Here is a 20955-nt window from a genome sequence, read left to right on the forward strand (position 1 = left end):
TTATGCTATGAACAAATTTTGTCAAAAAAAATTAGAAACTTTTACGAACTTTTTGTAGGTAGGGGAAAGTGCGCTACTTTCGGACGACTTAACGGATAATTCAATTTTTTCTCTATATTCCTTATGGATTTCACCCATAGCTCTTTTCTGAAAATTTGAGTCATTGGACTAGCTATTAAAATATAATATTATGATAGGTAAAATTTTTTTATAACATATTGAAAACAATTATTTGTGCGAAGCATAAATCGTCCGAAGATAACGCACTTTCCCCTATACGATTTAAGAAACATTTTGTAAGTCCTCAGTAATAATTCTCAAACATTTACGAAAAATTTTACGAAATATTTAGTGCTGTGTACTTCACTGATCAAAACTTATCTTCTTAACTTGTGAAATTTTTTATTTGCTTTTTTGCTTTTTTATTGAGCAAATTTGAAATTTTATTGACCCTTTTTAACTGAAATACTAACCATTCTGCTTAAGCCCAAACTTCTTCAAAGAATTCTGCATGTTATTAATTTTGGGTGATTTTGGAATTATTTTACTTTATAACTAGGAAAAAAATGAGTCTGAATTGTTTTACTTTCTCCCACTTAAATATTAACATAGTATCTGCAATCTATTTGCTTGTACTAAAATCACAAAAGTCTGAAATTTCGTGTACGTTTTTAAGAGCTGATTCTAAACTGTTAGTAAATTTGTTTTATAGAGAAAGAAACATTTTTTTATATTTTTTGATTATTTTCTCATTATTCATCATGAAATACCTTAATTTAGTTGTCAGTTAATATGTCAAAAAACATTACATTATCTATTTAGTAAATGTAGTACACGTTGGGATATGAAATGGGAAAATAGACGAGATTTTCCGATGAGAAGAGCTTAATATTCGGAATTTACTGCTGTAAAAAAAATCAGAATATCCCATGTTAAATTAAAGATTTGATCCATAATTGATTTAGAACAGGCGTGTACTAAAAATGGTTACATGTAGTCTCAGCATATTTTTACTATAAATTTTTTTCAGTGGCGTCATTATTTTAGGCTTTTTTTGGGTTTCTTGCTTAAGGGGAAGCGGGGCAGCTTTGAATTGGGTCACCTTTAAAATAATTTTTTTCTCTAATTTTTTAATTGAACTTAGTCTTATAGGAACCAAATCATATCAGGGTCCAGTTTCATTTAAAAATAGGATGAAAACAATCATTCAAAGGTGTCTCAATTCAAAGGTGCCCTGCTTCCCCCTAATAATTTTAGTTCATGTACTAAATATATTTTTATTCACTAAAATATTCCACTATTTAATAATAACTGTAGGATTTGTATTTATACATTTCAGCGTCCCATTGCAGTCTATGTTTTCCAAAAAATAAAACTAACAATTAGTATTTCAAAAGCAGCAATAATAAATTTGATTAAGCAATTCCATTTATGATTAGAAATGGCATAATTGATAAGTAGTCATTTATTTCGTATATTGCTGGTTTGGTTTGGGAAGAATAATTGATTCTAACTGAACTTGTAGTGGGGTTATCTATCGGCAAAGAGTACACATTGAATAAAATCCATTTAGTAGATTTATCTTCTTAAATGACTGCCATATGTCAAATTGACTGTATAATGAAATTATATTATTTTCTGTATTGAGTGGTAATCGTGATAAATGGTATTAAGTCATGTTTTTGGCTCAATGAGTTAAATGAGAAAGGTGGCAAAATTGATAAAATAGTATTGTTATATGGCAGACAAATGAGAAATTCCATAAGTATTTAATTAATTTTGAGTTATCAGTGATATAATCAAGTAAATTAGTAAATACGTGCACATCTAATAACTCAACAAACATCGAAATTGCTCTATTTGGTAATTAGAATAAATGAGTGGGTGGCTTTTTGGGGCGTGATGAGAAGATTGAATGGTGGAGATTGTTTAGTGAATAGCTCAGGCGACAGGTGGAAATTTAACATGAGAGTGATAATTAGTGAATAAATGAAGAGGTAGTCTCTCTCTAAAATGTCCAGCACGATAAAATGTCCCGTGGCATCATTAGGGCAATCATCAATAGTAAATTTAGTGATGCATTTCACCCTCAAACAGAATATCACACGCTCCAATACCTTACAGAACTCATTCACGTGTTACTCTGTGCAAATTTAATCAGCAAACATATTAATCACAGGATATAAAAAAAATGTACCCTTCGTTTAACCAATGCAATAGTGCCAAACTAATGGAATTGCACATAAAGCTGATGCTTGACTTTGTGTCAAAAAATTTAGGATTAAAGAGAGCTAATAACTAAAACGATTACACCTTGTTTGCTGTTTTCAAAAGAATTAATTAAATCAAACAAAAAACACTAGAAACGTTTATTTTGCAAAAACAAATATAATGAGAATTTAAGGGTCCTTTAAACGGGGACATTTTGATGCGAAATCTCCTTTTCGAAATAAAAATCTCCATGTGTCATTTAATTCGAAAACTCTTTGTGGATATAGGGTAAAATTAGGTAATTTGGAACCATTTACAATTTGGGACATTTGAGTTTTTCTCACTGTTTTAGATATTCAAAAGGAAAAATCTGTTCCTTTTCTTCTTAATCGTATTTTTCTTCTATTTTGCGGTTTGTTCATATGCAACAGTGAGAAAATCTCAAGTGTCCCAAATTGTAAATAGTTCCAAATTACCTAATTTTTCCCTACGCTGGATTTTTCTTAACTATCTTCTTTTTAGAGTCAATATTTTTGTTAAAAGAAATATTCTCGAAAATGTCTAAATGTTTGAAGCCAGAGTATGTACGAAACGTGAAAGCCTTTCCAATCTTTCCCTAATTGCTTAGTACGGAAGATCAAGCAGCATGAAGTGTAGTGCAATGTTGCAGGCATTCATGATTTTCAGAACAGAAGAGGAACTTCCTAGACAGGATTTCACGAGAGCGCAATATTCCTGCGAAAGGAATTCATATTCCAATAAAATATATTAAAAAGAATTCAAGCACCATTGGACTGGAGTTCGAAAAGTTTCGAAATAACATAAGATGTTTGCCAGATGCTTTAATGAGGTTAAAAAAATTGAAGATCGATTTCGAAAGCCATAGAATAGGCTTTTTACTTCTTGAGTTATCCGCATGGTGGTCGAAGTACTCCCTGTTCGAACTTCGAAGTGTCTCTATTGACAAAATGTTGCTATTACTGTGTCAAAATATTACTGTTTATCCAAGACACTATTGGAAAATCAAACTCCAGCTGTGAATACGAAGAGACTGTCTATTTTAGTCAGGACATACTTGGTGAAGTTGTAACAGAGAATGGAGAAAATTTATCTTAGGTACGAACCATTAGCGGAGATTTCTCAAGACTAAACGACATGTAGCGTTCTTAGTCCCAATGTATTTCGCAATAGTCATGTTTAAATAAGCTTTAAACTTTTAACTAAACTAAACAATAGCGTTAAAAGTGAGATTACGTGCATTCACAGTCGGAGTTTAATTCTCTAAAAGTATCTTTGCTAAAAGTATCTTCACTGAGAAAAAACGGGAGTGCGATTAACTTCTTTTCCTCATAATTTTGACACTCTTTAAGTGTAAAAATATATTAAAATTTTTTAATGTTAATTTTACACCGTTTTAAGGGTAAAAATAACATGAAAAAGGGTAACTTTAACCCCTAATACACCTAAAAATTATAATATTTACACCGATTTCGGATCAATACTGCAGAGTAAAATTAAATTTCCCGAATGTTATTTTAACTTTTTCGGATTTCTCTCAGTGTTTGCTAAAAGTTAAATGGGATTCATTTGTACGATTTTTACCAAATATCGTTTGTGTCCGAAGAACTAAAATGCAAGCTTGGGAAAACTTATGAAAAACCACATAAAACAACTGTAAAACGAGTTATTCGGTGGAGGAAAATTACTAATTAGAACAGAAATATTGAGACTCGTTGTTTTGATTATTATTCACGCAACGTGAAAGTTGACACACGGATTTGCTAAAATTCGAAACCTTTCGAAATTCGAAAAGGCAATATTCGAGCCATCATGCGGATAAAACGAGAAGTAAAAATGTGTTTTCTTTGTCTTGTGAAATTGATCTTCGAATGTCTTGTTCTTCGAGTAAACTCTGGATGCCGCACTTGGATTAAGTGCCGAAGTAACATATAGGAGGGAATCTTTCCATTAACAACTGGAGTTTGATTTTAAAGGTTGTTGATTCTCGAAGAAAAACTGAATTTTAAAATTTTTAACTAAATATTTACACAAACTTGGGAAAATTTGTGAAATATCCGATGTATCACATTGAGAAGCTGTTAAACGAATTAATCAGTGATTTTGAGCGGAATTATAATGAAACAAAAATATTATGTAGGGGAAAGTACTCTCCCTTCGAACGTTCATGCCTTCGAATAATGTGAATTTTCTTTCATTTTTCCTAGAGACTTATGCACTTATCAATAACTGATGATAAGCTAACTAATATTTAATAAAAATGCGTAAATCTATTAGGAAAAATAAAAGAAAATTCACATTACACACGGCTCTTCGTTATCCGGCTCACTTGGGGACAAAATGACATTTAGGTTTTTTGAATGATCAACGGTTTTTATATTTTGTGCTGTGTGAATTTATTTTCTATCTGACAAAGAACAAGAGAATTTTCTTCATAATGAGCTTATGTTTCATTCTTTTTATCACAATTATGTATTAAAAACTTCGATACAATGATAATAATACTTTAATTCCCACTGGAGAAATTTTATGTTTAGTAAAAAATAATTTGAATACATCAACCGCCAGTGTTTGGCAGCTGTCACCCGGATAACGAAGTGCCGGATAATGAAGAGCCGTGTGTATTCGAAGGCATGAACGTTCGAAGGGAGAGTATTTTTCCCTATTGTTTTTCCTCACAATACTCAAGATACTCCCAAATTCGAACAAGAAGTATCTCAGACACCACGCGGACGAAACGAGAAGTAAAAATGTTTTATTTAACATTTTTTGCAATATACAAAATTTTCAGATAATGAATTAATAGAAAAGTTCCATATACATATTTTTTAAGTAGCCAGTACTTGAGGGAAACCAGGGAAACTTGCTGTATTTAATCAGCTTATAGTTTGTGAACTTGTTTGTGAATGTATAGTAAATGAGCTTTTAAAATGTCTTTCCTCTTTTCAAAACTGTCTCACCCTCCCCTATGTATATTTCGAATGACACAACGTAATAAAATAATTTATTCATATTTATGTTGTTATTTATAAAAATATTTTACTCCTTTTTAAATCTCTAAATAGTTCAAGATACAAAGAAAAAGATTTTTACACTTAAAACTCGTATTTTATTATACAAATTAAATGAAAGAAATGAAATTATTCCTAACAAGTCACATTCATTTGTAAATTCTTCTAGCAAACAATAATTTGCCACAAATAAAATTTTTAAGATGTAATTTTGGTAGAGCATCCATTTTAATCAGCCACAAAATGTTCAATAAATATCGTATTATGACGACGGTAAATGGAATCAGCCCCAAAAACGTTAACGAGACTTCTGAAAACAATGTAGAAAATGATGATCAAACGACATGCTTTATGTTTACATTGATTGCGTCCTCCCCACAGTAATTTTTCCTCCTAGATCATTTAGAGGGAATTCTCTCTTTTCCACTTATATACAATTTTATTTCCCTCTCGTTTTTGGGTGAATTCTATTCTCCCGGAAAATGGGACGTCTCCACTCCGCCTACACAAATGGCGTCTAAACGCACCATTAACTGATGAACTTTTCCATCATCCCTCGGAGATATTTTCCCGCTTTCGCAATACTCATCAAAAACAATTTTTATCATTTATACTTTCATATATATAGTTGATGATACAGAAGTCACAAATTTGCTCCTTGTCTTGTGATTTTGCTATATAGAATTTTATTGCATTGTCTATTGGAGTTTTCCTTTTCTCCTTCACATACAATTCACTGGGTGACGAGTCTCCTAATGGAATTAGCTAATTGCCATTCCCAGAGGATACACTACTAGACATTATACAATATGTGCTTATGCTCTCAGTCAGACATAACTCTTGAGAGAGTCAGGAATGATTTCGATTTCTCTAGAGGAAGTATTACCCAATATTTTTCCTCTCCTCACATTGATCCCATTTGAATAAATTTATTTGTCCAGGATTTCAAACACGCATATTTACTTTTTATACACACCACTATGTGTATACATTTACATACATAATTTTTGTGTATAAAACACACTGAGAGAAATTAATTTTTGGCCTTGAAAAATAACTATTTTTGTAATATTTTCGAAAAATTAATAAGGTTTATTGGTAAATAAAATTTTTGGGTATATTTTTCACCGGATTTTCAATTATTAAAATATTAATAAACTTCAAAGAATATTCCAAGTTCGTATAATTGTCTCAAGAGGCGCTTTATTCGGGAAATTTTAAAAAATAACAGCAGCTGAGTAGTTTTTTTTAAGTATTCAGAATTAAAAGAATGCTTTTTTTTATTTTAAGTATTTCTTTAAAATAAAATGTTTGCAAACTTGACTTGAAACTTGGAACTTGAATTTTCATAGAAACATCAAAATTCTGTTAAAAATGCAATTTTTGACGAAAATTGTTCTGAATGTGTAGAGGCCTTAACCCAGCGAGCATCAAATGCTAATCGATTTTAATTCAGCTGAAAACATATTTATTGTCAGCTAAATTCTGCTAACTTTAAAACGACACTCGCAAAACACTGCCATTTCCATATAATTTGGTTAGCACTATTTGTTCAAGAACTGCTGTCCGCTCAGCGTATTTTTGCTGCTCGATTCAGCAAAAATATGCTGAAAACGCTGATTTTTTCAGCTAATGTGCTCACTTGGAACTTACGTTATTATTATACGAGAATGCTCATTCTTTCGAAACTTCTTCGAAAAAATAGGGGAGACTGGGGCAAAATTTGTTAAAACGAAAATTTCAATATTCACTATTTTCTAAAATAAAAGAGACCGAGGCATGAAATTTTTATTATAGATAGCCTTCATGAATCTTCTTAAACTTACAAAGTTTCAAGGGATTCGAGGAAGGATTATGTAAAATAAAAATAAAAAAAATGAAATTTTGAGCCCTATTTTTGGAATATTTTGGCTTACGGAAAATATCAATACTGATTAGCTCATTTTAAGCACATTTCTCGTTAAGATAGAGAAAAATTATCTTCGACAAAGTTGTAGAGGAATAAATTTCCTATAAAAATATGTCTATTTAATATTTTTAAAGTTTGCGAGAGTAATGACCAACGCACAATAACTTTTGTTTGTAAACATGTGTTCATAATTTCTCATGAGAATGAGCGAGACGACTAGATCTATGTTTCATTCACTCTCACTGAAATGTCAAAAACATGTTTACTAAACAAAAGTTGTTGTGCGCTAGACATAAAACGTCACAAATTATCCGAAGACTGACAAAATTTGCCCCAGCAATTTTGAGAATCTCCACAAAATCGACTTTTAGAAAATGATTCGAAAATCACATTTCTTTCGAGATAGAGGAAAATAGTCTTCTGCAATGTTGTAGAGCAGTAAATTTCTTGTAAGAATATGCTCATTATCATAAAATGTTTATGTTTTCTCAAAGCTCGTGAAAGAATTAAATATACGTTTTGACAAGTTTTGCCCCAGTCACCTCTAATCCAACATTATTGGTAATTAACGTATGACCATAGTGTCACATATAAGATTAATACTAATAACAGTAAGAAAAAACGGAAAGAGACGTGTATAGCATGCAAAATTTCAAATTGAAGATCACGTGTGTAAGAAAGAGTACACTGTAGTGGAGTAATACAATGAGTAAGATATTACTGTTCGTATTCATTGTCTTCTGAATCGTATTAATTTCTTTCTGAATCGTATTACAGAGAATTCGAACAATTTTCCATGCAACTTAATGTTTAAAAAATTCAATGATCGGCTAGGAAAACTGAAGAAAAGATATTTTTACTTCTCTCCTCGTCCGCAGGGTGGATGTAATATTTCCTGTTCCAATTTCGAAAAGTTTCGAGCATCAAAATGTAACTGCTTTCGCTATGTTGTGCAGAAAATCAAAACTGCATGGTTCACTTCACTATAATTCTCCTGATAGGTACTCACTGAGTAATAATTTTAATAGATTTTTAGTGTGATTATTACATTTGTCCCCACCTTGTGCGAAAATTAAGTTGGGAAATTCGAAACTTGAGCTTTAGTATTTCGAACAAATAGTATTTTTAGTATTTTTTTGTGCAAATAGGGTTCATATTACGTTTTATCCAAGACCGAGTCCAAAACACAATTGGAGAATAAAACTCCAGCTGTGAATGGGAATAATCACTATTTTCGATATTGTACATGAACACATGCTGAATAGGCGAAAGAGCTCATGCTTGATACCATTGGAAGCTTCGTAATGACTAAATTTTCTGTTTTACAATATATATGTGACTCATCGCAACCATATTTTAAAAACTATGGGAAAGTAGCCAGTTTTTAAAATATATTTAGAAGTCACGTTTATTGAGAAACATAGAAAAAATTTAGTCATTACGAAGCTTCCAATGGTATCAAGCATGGGCAATTTCCCCTAATTTTAGCAATTTTAGGGTTAAGTAAAGGATTTCTTTGAAGAAATGTCTTTTACTGATCTGAATTTTTGGGACAACATAACCTTAAATATCTCTACTCAATATAGGCGGAAGTGGGGCACCTTTGAATTGGAGTACTTTTGAAATTGGAATTTTTCACCTACTTTCAAATAGAACTGAGCTTTACCTTCATGTAAGTTAGCTTACCAGTCGGTTTCACAAGCTGAATTATATCGTGGTAAGGTTTAATTCAATTTATAAAAAGAGGAAACAGTCCAATTTCAAAAGTGCCCTAATTCAAAAGTGTCCTACTTCCCCCTATAGGAGGAAGTGGAGCACCTTTGAAAGTGGGGCACCTTTAAAATTGGAATTTTTCACCTATTTTTAAATAAAATTGAACCTTATCGTGATATAATTTATCTGCACAAACAGATTGAGAAGCTAAATAACATTATGATATGGCTCAGTTCCACTTAAACATAGTTGAAAAATTCCAATATCAAAGGTGCCCCACTTTCAAAGTTACCCCACTTTTCCCTAGCCCAATGTCCCCATAAAACTTTATGTGAAAAATTTATAAAAAGGACCAATTTTTGAAGTATTCTGACTGAATTTATCCCCTTACCCCTGCCTGTCTAAATTTTAGAAATTCCAAGAGCATCAAATAAATTTGAATATCGCTTCAACAAATTTTCAGAAAAAGATATATTGAATTGGTAATCAACATTTTGCTTCCTGAACTTTGGTGTTTGTTTACCAATGATTTTTTGACGAAGGTTTTTTTCCCCTTTTTACATGTTCGGAAAACAGATTCACCGATATGATTGAATGATACACTTTAGTGATAGACTGGCAATTTTACAAAAGTTGACACATGGAGAACGATATCGGAATTTTAAATAAGTATACATATAAATTTTTGTGGCAGAAAAATAAACTTTTTGAGAAAAGAAACATTTTGAAGGTATTATAATCAACAAAAAGAGATGATAACTAAGAAGAAGGGAACTAAAATCTTGACACTTGTTTCAAAATTTTGGCATGAATATTTTGTTTAGAAAATCAATTGTTTTTTTTTCTCTAAAACAAAAGAAGACAGCATACAAATAAATTAAATTTTTAGACAATTCAATACTTAAGAAAGCATCTTTGGAATCAAGAAATTTTGTTTCTGAATCTAAAATTTTATTCCTGATCCCATTTTTTAAAATTCTTTATTCAATTATTTTTTTAGCATCCCAAAAACATTAATTATTTAATGATTATAAATATAACCTGGTACTGCTAAAAAATTATTTATCTATCCGGTTACTTGTTTAAGTTGAAACTAAGAGATTTTCGGGATTACGTATATAATGTACTTTCCGTCGGAATTTAGTCGAAACATTTCAAACCAAAATTAATCCACTCTAATTAATACTTGATATACAAAAATATAAAAATACCTATTGAATTATGCAAAAATAGATAGCAAAAAAACACCCAAAATACTTCTATATTTATAGTCTATAGGTATTTGACTATATCTCATTCCCAATTGATTGAGCCCTGATGATTTGATCTACGTTGATTGCCATCATCACATAGTCGTCATTCTGTCATACCATGAAAATTTGATTTCATTCTTGATGAATATTTATATGGATCCAGAACAAATTTGTCCCCAAAATTGGAGCGCTATTTGTTTATGTATCATGAACGTACATTTGCGAATTCCGCGTTCAATTGATTATTATGCAAATTCTCAAACAATTCAATGACTTTTCGATTTTACCGAGGGGTAGTGGTATAGAACAAAATGAAATTACTAAAGCAAAGAAATCACGTTTCGTAGGCAAATTAGTATGATTTTTGGAGAAAATGTTGCTTATGTAACTTCTAAAATATATAGCGTATATAGCAAATAATTCTTTAGTAAAATAGTAGAAATGAAATACAGTGAGAAGGACAAAAATGTACTTTAACAAAATAACACATTTATAACTGCTAAAACAAATAAAGTGGACATTTTTGGACCAGTGCAAGTTACTTGCTCTTTTATGGATATTTATGTAGAACTTAATCTTATTTAATTGTTAGCTTCTTTATTTTTGTACTTCGTTAAGGAATATCTGAGATAGACGTAGTTCAACAGGGGGAAGTAGGGCACTTTTGAATTGGTGTATTTTTCAGTGGAACTGAGTCTTATTACAATGTGATTCATGTAAAAGTAAGGTAGGGGAAAGTCGTCTGCCTTTAAACGAAAAATGGAGTTCCAAATTTAAGATTTTTTTCTGAAGAATCCACAAAATGGATTTTATTTTCTACTACACCAAAAAATTCTCTTGTTCATTCGGCGTATATGATTACCTCATTTAGCACTCGCAAGTCCTCAGTTTTTCCTTCTGAGGAAATTAAAAAAGTGATGTCGATTTGTATGAAGGCAGCTGGCATAGTCTGCCTTCAAACGCGATGCAGCTGCCTTTAAATGTTTTTTTTTCACTGAGAATATTGAATCAATAAAACTAAATGGGCTATAAATGATTAGATTGAAGCCTAACGCACTCACTAAAATCATCACTGCAGTCAAAAGACATTAAACAATAACTTTTCTTTACATTTTTCTGAAGCACTGTTTTGCACATGAAAATTTGGAAGAAAAAGCCATTGAAGTTGAAAATTGTCAACTGGAAACATCCCGGCCGGAGCAAGATAGCAGGTTATAAGTATTTGTATGACGTTCGTCAGAGAAAAGTAGGAGTTCGATTTCACATGTTTTGATGTATGGAAAGATAGGATTTAAAGGCACACGACATTAGCATTTAAAGGCTGCTGCAGGGTGATATTTGCAAATTTTTGCCACCCACAAAAATTGTGTCATCTGAACCAAAATGTATTAACAGAAATATTAAGCCTGATTAACCTTCTATGTGTCACAATGGAAGATTTATTTGTAAAATGATTTTTACTATGAAAAATCACATGATTTGTGGAACATCAAAATTACAGTTTAGAGCTCATTTTCATTTTTTTTTATCTAGCATCTAGGAAATAGGAGCTAGGCTCTCCATTTTTTGATGATTTGTGAGGATGATGGATAGCTACCTAATAGTTAATAGAATATAATTTATGCTTTTGAGAACAACGAAAAAATCGCAACATTTGAAGGCTGCTGCATTTAAAGGCAGACGACTTTCCCCTACAGTTTCATTTAAAACCAGGACAAGAAGCTCAATTTCAAACCTGCCCAAATTCAAAGGTACTCCACTTTCATCTATTTGGAAATATTTAAAAAAAAAAACCTAAGAAATTTATAATTTAAAAGTTTTTTTTACAAAAATCTAAGTTGTAAAGTAGGGTGAAAGAAACACCTATTGACACTTTAAGAAGCTATGAAGATATTAAATTTGAACATCACTTTTTATAAGAAAAGCTAGATTACAGAAAAAACCATCATATTACTTGCATTTTACCAGATACATTAAATAAATTCCATCATTTTGACAAAAGTGTCAATAGGCGGGTTCCCTGTCGAAGAGATGCTCCTTCGACCTTACTTCTATATCAGTAAAACAACTATTTTAATGAATTGATCCCTCTTGAAATATAATTTATGTGAATCAACTTGGTAATCGAAAATCTTTAACTGCTGTATTGTAAAATTTAATTTCAAACATTCTTGAGATAATTTCAAAGAATGTCGTAAGCAAAAGTAAATTAAATGCGATAATAATGGGATGATTAACAATTTTAACTTTGCGAAGTGTTCGAACTCGCAAGGACGAAATTAACACCATGATTTCATCATATTTTCTAGAAAATATCTTTTAGATTTTAATTAATTTAAAACAGTTTTGAAATCACCAAGAGTCCTGATCGAAATTGCAAGAAACTGCACCAATGCAATGGCCCTTTGGGATTAACACTGTTATTCAGTTAATGAACTATTTATTTACACGTTACACCTCGGAGCTAGTTCATTTTGTATACGAGATTCAAAGACCTTTCAAATAAATCCTAACTTATTCCAAAAGGTTTAGAAATACGCTCTCCAGAGCGTTATTTCTTTTAAAACTTGAAAATCGTTAGAAGAAAAAGTGCAATGCCATTAATGTACACATGCTACACGGAACATTAACAATTCTTAAAACTGATGCAAAATATACAAATGTAATACGAATAAGGTTAATAAGAAAACTATTAGCAATATAATACATGTACTTACTATAATAATAATAATAAGTTCTTTAGTTCTTTTAAGGTAAAGTACCCCTGTAGTCGGCCGGTTTCTCAACTCGGCCAGTGGGACTATTTATTCAATTTACTTAGATTTGTTATAAATATGGTCTTACCGATTTAACATTATAAGGTCTATTATATTATATATGACGTAAATCAGTGAAAATTTCATAGAAATTGACTATAAAACGTTAAAAAATTGGTTAAATAATTCAACTGGCCGAGTTGAGGAACCGGCCGACTCGAGGGTACTTTACCATATTTCATTAAATTTAAGTTCCGTAAACATGTTTAGCGCTTCTATAGCTACAATTTTACAGAGTTGTTTAGTATTTAATAGTTTTATTTAATTAAAAGTTTACTTAGGGTTTTAGTTAATAAAAAATAAGTTTAAAAAATTGACGGTTAAGCTAACTGTACCATATTTCGGCCAGTTTGCAATTTCGGACACTTCTTTTATTCTTCAAATTTCCATGAATTTTTAGTTTTTGTATACTCTTGAAGAGATTATACAATACAAAAAATGTCGCTTCGACGAACGAGATGACGTGAAAATGACATTGGTAGAATTCCGGATGGGCAGGGAAATATAAAAATCAAGGTGTCCGAAATATTACCCTAAGATATGACTAACTATGTTTATATTTATTTTAAAATGTATTAAGAATGATCTTTAGAGAAAAAAAGACAATAAACGATCTACAAGGTTCCAAGCAACACTCCTTAAAAAGAAGTAACAAAAAAATCTATTTGTATCAAAAATATTATACATTTTAATCATACGACTTTGGCGCTTGCATGCAACTATGCCGCGGTACAGTTACCTTATCCCTTAATTTTGCATTGTATTTCATTCGATTTAAATTTTTTGGACAATTTTGAGGAAATTAACGCTAAATTGTAAAAAGTTTATGATAAAACTAAGTTTTTTTTTCTTAAATCGTGTTTCCTCTTGATGTCCTTCTGGATCTAAATTAAATTATATCACGGTTAGGTCCAGTTTTGTTTGAAAATTAGTGAAAAAACTCTATTTTAACCTTTTAAGGACGATTGGGTCACCCGTGACCCATAGAGAAAATTTATTTTTTTCTGACTACCCAATGTTATTTCTTTCTAATGTTTATACGTAATCGTAAAGTAAAAGGTTATAGGAATCTAGGATATTTTTTGCAAAACTTCAACTATTTGCTATATAGTAAATATTTAAGATCAAAAGTGACGAATTTTCAAATGACCGCACTGATAAATTATTTTTATTATTTTTTTTATATTTCATTTCATATATATTTTATATAAAAAATATACCGAATCAGACTCTGTTGGATCATCCAAGGCTAGATGTAAGACATTTAATTAATTTTGTTTATTAGTTTCCTTTTTATTAATGATTTTCGATTAGAAAAAAGTCTCTTGTCCTTAAATGGTTAAAGGTGCATCGTTTCAAAATTACACAAATTGAAAGATACCCCACTTCTTCCAACATATTTTTTTAATAAACAAAGTATACTTATTTTTTATCTATATTATCAACATCACAATCTTATTATTTGAATTTTTGCACTCCAGATAAATCAAAAATCCATTGATATTGATAAAGTTCAAGTAGGCTTAGAATTAAGCTATTATACTCTTCTTATCGATTTTTATGTCTTTCAATTGCATTTAAATTTGTACCCTGAACTATATTTTAACAACTTTATATTAATTTCTAGTGCACAGAGGATTGATATTTATTTTTAACTGAGATTTTTGATCAGTAGAAATCTAACTTATTCAGTATACTGAATGAAGCTAGTTTTGACAATAGGAAGTTGTTTTATTTACTGTTTAACTACCTCAGACCGGCCCGTTTTTGTAAGGGTTTTGGTTTTTTTATACGCGAATGAAATACTAAAATGTTGGCATATTTTGAAATCCAATGAGTTTTTTTTAAATTTACATTGGAAGCCACAGTAAGAAAGGATCATAATTAGAGCATAATTGCTTTAACAAAAACTTCAAAACCGTAAACAATACAGTAGAACACCGCAATAGGCCATCGCTCTATAGTCCACAATTTATCGACTGTTGATTTCAAAACACTGATTTTAAATTAGGTTATGTTTTTTAGCACGCGACATGCAATGTTGTCATAATTATTTTAATATTTTTGGCAAACTTTATTGAGTAGTTGTGGTAATTGTGATCCACAATGAAGAGAGCAAGGACAAATACCACAATCGCAAAGAAAGTGGAAGCTGTCGAGCAATTTCAATACTAAAAGTCGTTGATAATTTTGAAAAATGACATGGACTATAGTGCGACCCAAGTGTCAAATCTGGAACCAAATATGGCCTATAGCGAGGCTCTACTGTATGTCAACCGCTTTTAAAATTCAACTGACGGATTATTTAATGTCACCCGCACGAAGCATAATAAGTGAGAGTCTACCAAATATAAAAGTGACACAGCTTTACTAGAGATACAGTATTAAGTCATTATAACGTCATGTTGACGACATATTCGAAAAATGACTAATATTTTACTAGTTTGATAAGTTGTGAAAATGGGTTTAGTGTCAAAAGATTGATGTCACGGTGACCCTTTATGACGTAGTTTATATAGCCAACAAAATTAATAATGAAAGTTAGTATAGAATATTGTGATGCTAAACTATTCAGAGAAATATTATCACTTCAATTATGTTTATTTCTTTTTTTGCTCACTTTTTGACAAGTCCATTAACCAAGGATGCTCAAATGTTCAGAAAAATTATTAAATTTCCTTTAAAAAAAATAAGCAAAAACTTGTATCTAAAATCGATTTATTTGTACGTTAAGATAACGATTGACACATTTCTAATTATTTTCGTAAACTAAAATTTACGTCCGTAAGGACTAACTTTTGCTACTTGGGCATTTTTCTGATTAAAGCTATTTTTAGGGACAAAATTTATTTTTTACTGACCAAGAATATACATATTATCATATTTTTCACTTTAAATGGTTGTAAAATAATTTTATAAATAGATTTATTTTTTCAGTAATATTTAAAAGAAACATTAGAAAGAGCACATAATTTCAGTAGCAAAGGTTTAAAGTTTGAAATTAGTAGGGGAGACTGGGGCAAAAAGTCATAAATTGAAAATTTTAAAATTCAATATCTTCAAAGATAAATAAAATAGCGGCTTAAATTTTTTTCCGTAGATAGCCTCCATAAGTCTTCTTCAATGTCGTAAGTTTGTTAGAACTTGAACAAGGAATTTAGAAAATAAAAAAAGAAATTGAAATTTTTAGCCCTATTTTTGAAATATTTTCCGTGCAAAAGATATCAATCATTAGCTACTTATTTTAAATTTGATGCACTGGTGAATATTTCCCAAATTATCTGGATATTCTTTGAATACGGATCCGCTATCTTTTTTAGAATTTTGCAAAGATTCTGTTCTCCAGAAATCCTTTTATCAAAAACGACCACTTGGGGTAAAAAGTTAACAAAAGCTATGGAGCAAAAAGTAACAAAAACCGAAACAATTTCTGATTTCCACGTTGAAACGTCAATGCTATGTGTCGCCTCTTGTTGTTTGCACTGGTCAAACGATTTGCAGTCTTTTGTGTGTGTTTTTTTTTGTAAAATAGCTTAAAATGCGCATTTCTCGCTCAGATAGAGAAAACGGTGTTTTACAAAGTTGTAGAAGAATAAATTTCCTATGAAAATATGTAATCTCGGTATTTTACTTAAATTCACGGAATCCCCTAATAAAGCGAATCAAAATGTGAGAGTATCTTATGCCTGATACTATTTGCCCCAGCATTTTTGAGAATGATCACAAAATTATCTTTTAGAAAACGGCTCGATAAATATATTTCCTTACAAAATAGAAGAAAATGACTTTCACAAAGTTTGTAGAGCGGTAAATTTCCTATAAAACTGTGCTAATTAGAAATTTTGGAGGTACTCGGGTAGCTTGAAAAAAAATAAAATACCCGTATTGTGACTTTTTGCCCCAGTCTCCCCTATACCTCAAATAATCATGACGATACTTGGACGAGATAACTATTTTTCGAAAGTTTGATTCATTAGCATTCAGAATCTGATACATTTAAACCACTCAGATTAAACACTAAACCATGGTCATCCAGAACTATTTTATGTCGGAGAAGACAGTTTATTTAAGAATTTTATAAGCTGTTCCTTTTGTAAAAAAGATCGCCATAGGGCTTTTGGAGCAATTTTCGTCAAAAATTGCATTTTTGACAGAATTTTGACGTTTTAACACAGAAAATTGCTTCCAATGTGTAGTGTAGAGTCCTTTACACAATCTCTCAAATAGAAAATCAAATTTAAATCTGAGAATCGGTAATGTGAACGAAATTTAAAGTATTTTTTTTTTTGAAAATCTCAACACTTTTTTTTATAAATTTCGCTCTTATCAAGCCATATCGATCTGTAACAATGGCAATGTCCAAGGTCTTTAATGCAAATATTCACTGTGGAAATCTATCGATTGGTTGTTATCATAAATTTTCTAAACATTTCACATTACCTGTGAGATCTGGAAATCGAGGATGTAGCATTCCGGCCCTTGCTAAGTATTCAATAGGTATATGTTGTGTCATAAAAGCATGATTTCCCATTGGCATCTGATTCGAATATTGGGAGAGAGAGAGAGACTTCTAGTCAAGTGTTTGAAAGGCTAATTGGACAAGAGGTCATACTTACAGGAAGTGGTTTCATTTCAACTGGCCTCTGAAAAGCCGATCCGCCGGGTATGAGGTGATAGGGATAGTTGTTGTAGAGTGGTGAGAAGTCTTGCGGACGCAATTGGGGTGGCATGGGTTTTTTAAATGGATCATGCAGGTGCATCTGATGCATTTGGAGGGCCTGTTCCTCACAACCTGGACTGATGGATGGACTAGATCGCTGAGATGATGGTGATTCAGATCTTTAAGAGTGAATTAGGTTTCGAATTAGGGGGGATGGATTAGGGTATATCCAGGAGATTTCGAGAATATCCATACCGTGGGTATTTTTCTTCAGGACTCGGCGTAAATTCGCGACGGTCTTCACTGAAGACGTCGTCGTTGGGAAAACGCCCTCCTGAATCCGGAGAGTCAATATCAATTTGTCTTTTGGCATCACTGTCGGTGGTGTGCCCCTTGGCCAAGAGGGCGTCAATATTGAAGGATTTCCTGATACTCGGCACAGTGTTCTTGGTGAATTGATTTGTTGTGGCGTGAATGAAATTAGCTTGGTAGCTCCCATTCAAATGGTATCCATTTCCGGCGGGTGGCGGTGAGAGGCTATTGTCCGCCTGCGACGGGGAATTTGGCGAGGATTTCCTATCGGTACAGATACCATCTGGGGAATCCGGAGGTGTTGCTGAGTGATTGTTCATGTCATTGGGCGGGAAATGGCCTAACTCGTTGGGATGCGATAGAGATACTGAATTAGACATTTATAGATCACTACCACTTTGCACTGCTAAATCCATAAGATAGTCACTAAAAAGGATCACCCAGGAGGAAAATTGGTTTTTTATTAAACCAAAACGTTTCAGAGGTCTTATAATCGACTTATAAAGGACTTATGACGATAAGTTTCTGTTTAAATATGCAAAGAAGTCCTTGATCCTCTCATTAGTATGCCTCTTTACATATAAAGGTCATACTGCCCTACAAGAAGGCTTTAAGAATACATGGTTCTATAATGCCTTACAAGAAGTTATGGAGAGAAATATGTTTCTTTAACACTTTCTCAATCACTGGTAATATTACTGATTCTAAAAATCACTTTTCCTAAATTAAAACAACACTTATAAGACGGAAAATCGTTTTTTTTTTAAACTCAAACGCGTGATTTGCCGATCAACCGTCATTCACGGTAACCCAATCGTTACTAAACTTTACACAATCGCGTGTCGTTGAGGCAGCTCGACAGATACTGCTCACATTTCCCGGAGTATATAGGAGGAGAGAAGAAGCAGCATAGTGCTCGTCTAATGGGAATCCAGTGGTGGTTAGAAAGAGCCGAATGATATGTACATTGTTGCTTCTGTGCAGTTGTGATTTGTGTCCAATGGGCGAGGAGTGGCTTGAAATTGAAAAGTTTCCCATTATATGGAAGGCGGAGTCACTTAAATCTGTCCTTCTTATCATCCTTTTGCACACCATTTGAGCAATTTTCCCCTTATATATACATTTTCTGCACACTCTGGCTTGGTTAGGAGACAAGGAGCTACTGGTGATGTTGGAAATATGAAGGATAATTGTCTCTTGCTGTAGCAACAATGGGTACCTTTGGTGAGTGAATGTGTTAAGCGGATGTTGATTTGATCAATTTGTATCTCTAATAATTTTATGATTCATTTGAGAAGTGTACAAGAGGAGGAAAACTTATTATTCTCACTACACTGAACTCTATATACGCCCAGTGTCAATTCTACCATCATTAATACTTTTGCCCGAACTTGTGCATTGCACTATTCTTCCTTCGTCCTCTCCAAAGGGCTATTAGCTAGTATACAAATGGGAAAAGCTTCTAGCTTAATTATATCAAAAATGTTTCATTTATTGCCTTTTGAAAAGTTTTCTCCGAAAATTTCCTATTGCGCTTGTGCCATAAATAAACATAATATCATGACTTTAATATAAATTAGAACGAAATTAATTTGCTCAGAACCACTCCCATATTTTTGGCTCTAGAAGTACTTGTAATTAAAAAATAAAATAATTTTTGAAATTTGAGACTTGCCAAATAATTGGAAATCAGATTTTAAGAGTGGAACATTATCATTATTTTGTCGATAATAGGTAGAGATAATATTTAGCACAGGCATGTACTAAATTCAAAATATTTGAAATTTTAGAGTGAATATGTTATAAATCAAAGTTTAATAAACTAAAAAACAAAAATTCAAATTTTTTTATTGATTTTGACAGTGATGGCGAATTGAAGTTATGATGTACTAAAAAGTTGTGGAATTTTAAGAAAATTTTCGTTATTGCCAAATGCCAAGTGAATTTTTTGTTATTTGAATAATCAATATTGAGCACTAAAATTTCATTAAATTTGGAAACGAAAACTTTAAGATATTCGATAACGAACTTCCGATAAGCGATTTTTCATTTTTAGCACCTCTAAAAGTGGTTCTAATAGTAAGAGAGTACCTTTGAATCGGGACACCTTTGAAATAAGGATTCTTCGTCTAATTTTTAAATGGAAATGAGCATTATAATAATATAATTTATCTTCACAATTAGTTTATAGTGCGTAATTATGTCATGGTAATGTTCAGTTCCATTAAATAATATGAAAAAAAAACTTTATTTCAAAATTAACCCAATGCGAAGGTATCCCACTTCCCGCCTGTTCCATCAATTTTGTAAAATATCACGAAACCTTTCGTTATCATATTCAAGTACGAATTTCCTACAATTAGAACAGAAGTTATAGGGGAAAGCGCACTATCTTCGCATGACTCAAGCTTCGGCCAACTCAATTTTTGTTTTATGTTCGTAATGGGTTTGACCCATTGCTGTTTTTTGGAAATTTGTGGTATTGGACTAGCTATTAAAATTTAATATTATAATGGGTGGAATTCATTAAACAACATTTTGAAAAAGAGATGGCAAAGATGGTTTACTGTTGATTTAATCTTGTTTATAGACAATGAGAAAGCCATTAAGAAATTATTAAAAAAACAAAAAATCGGTTGAAAAATGGGCCCTCCAAAGTGGTTGACCTTTGACCTTCAATAATTCAAAATGTCGAATTTTCCGGTTATAGGTATGATGGGCTAAATGTTCACCTGGACTACCTCTAAAACATATCCGAAAATGATTGAAAAAACTTTGGCCAATTTTGAGAAAAATGGGAAAAAATGGTTTTTAGGGGAGGAGAGGGAAAAAACGTCTAGAGATATTGTTTTTTTTTATTGAGGGTCATTGAAGACCGGAAGTCGATATCTCTTACCATTTAACCTCTAGCTCAAGAACAAATTTAAGGTCAAATAAAAAAATTTCCGAAACGATTATTCAAAATCGGTACTTAACCGGTTCGTTATCGATGAAGACCGATACAGCCGGGTTCAGAATTCCAATACCTTTCCAAAAAATCCAAATTTAACCT

General features: G+C 31.7%; 1 protein-coding gene across 1 annotated transcript in view; it reads right to left on the reverse strand.

Moving 5' to 3' along the window:
* LOC129804870 (uncharacterized) overlaps nucleotides 1-18728 on the reverse strand; it is a 39539-nt gene extending 20811 nt beyond the window's left edge. The window contains exons 1-3 of the mRNA XM_055852538.1: nucleotides 17847-18728; nucleotides 17548-17770; nucleotides 17372-17468 (exon numbers count right to left, since the gene is read on the reverse strand). Coding sequence (XP_055708513.1) covers nucleotides 17372-17468; nucleotides 17548-17770; nucleotides 17847-18283 — 757 coding nt within the window. The 5' untranslated portion in view covers nucleotides 18284-18728. The remainder of the gene's footprint in view (nucleotides 1-17371; nucleotides 17469-17547; nucleotides 17771-17846) is intronic.
* Between the last annotated feature and the right edge of the window lie 2227 nt (nucleotides 18729-20955).

Source organism: Phlebotomus papatasi, chromosome 2, assembly GCF_024763615.1.
Source record: "Phlebotomus papatasi isolate M1 chromosome 2, Ppap_2.1, whole genome shotgun sequence".
In the NCBI taxonomy this organism is placed as follows: domain Eukaryota; kingdom Metazoa; phylum Arthropoda; class Insecta; order Diptera; family Psychodidae; genus Phlebotomus; species Phlebotomus papatasi.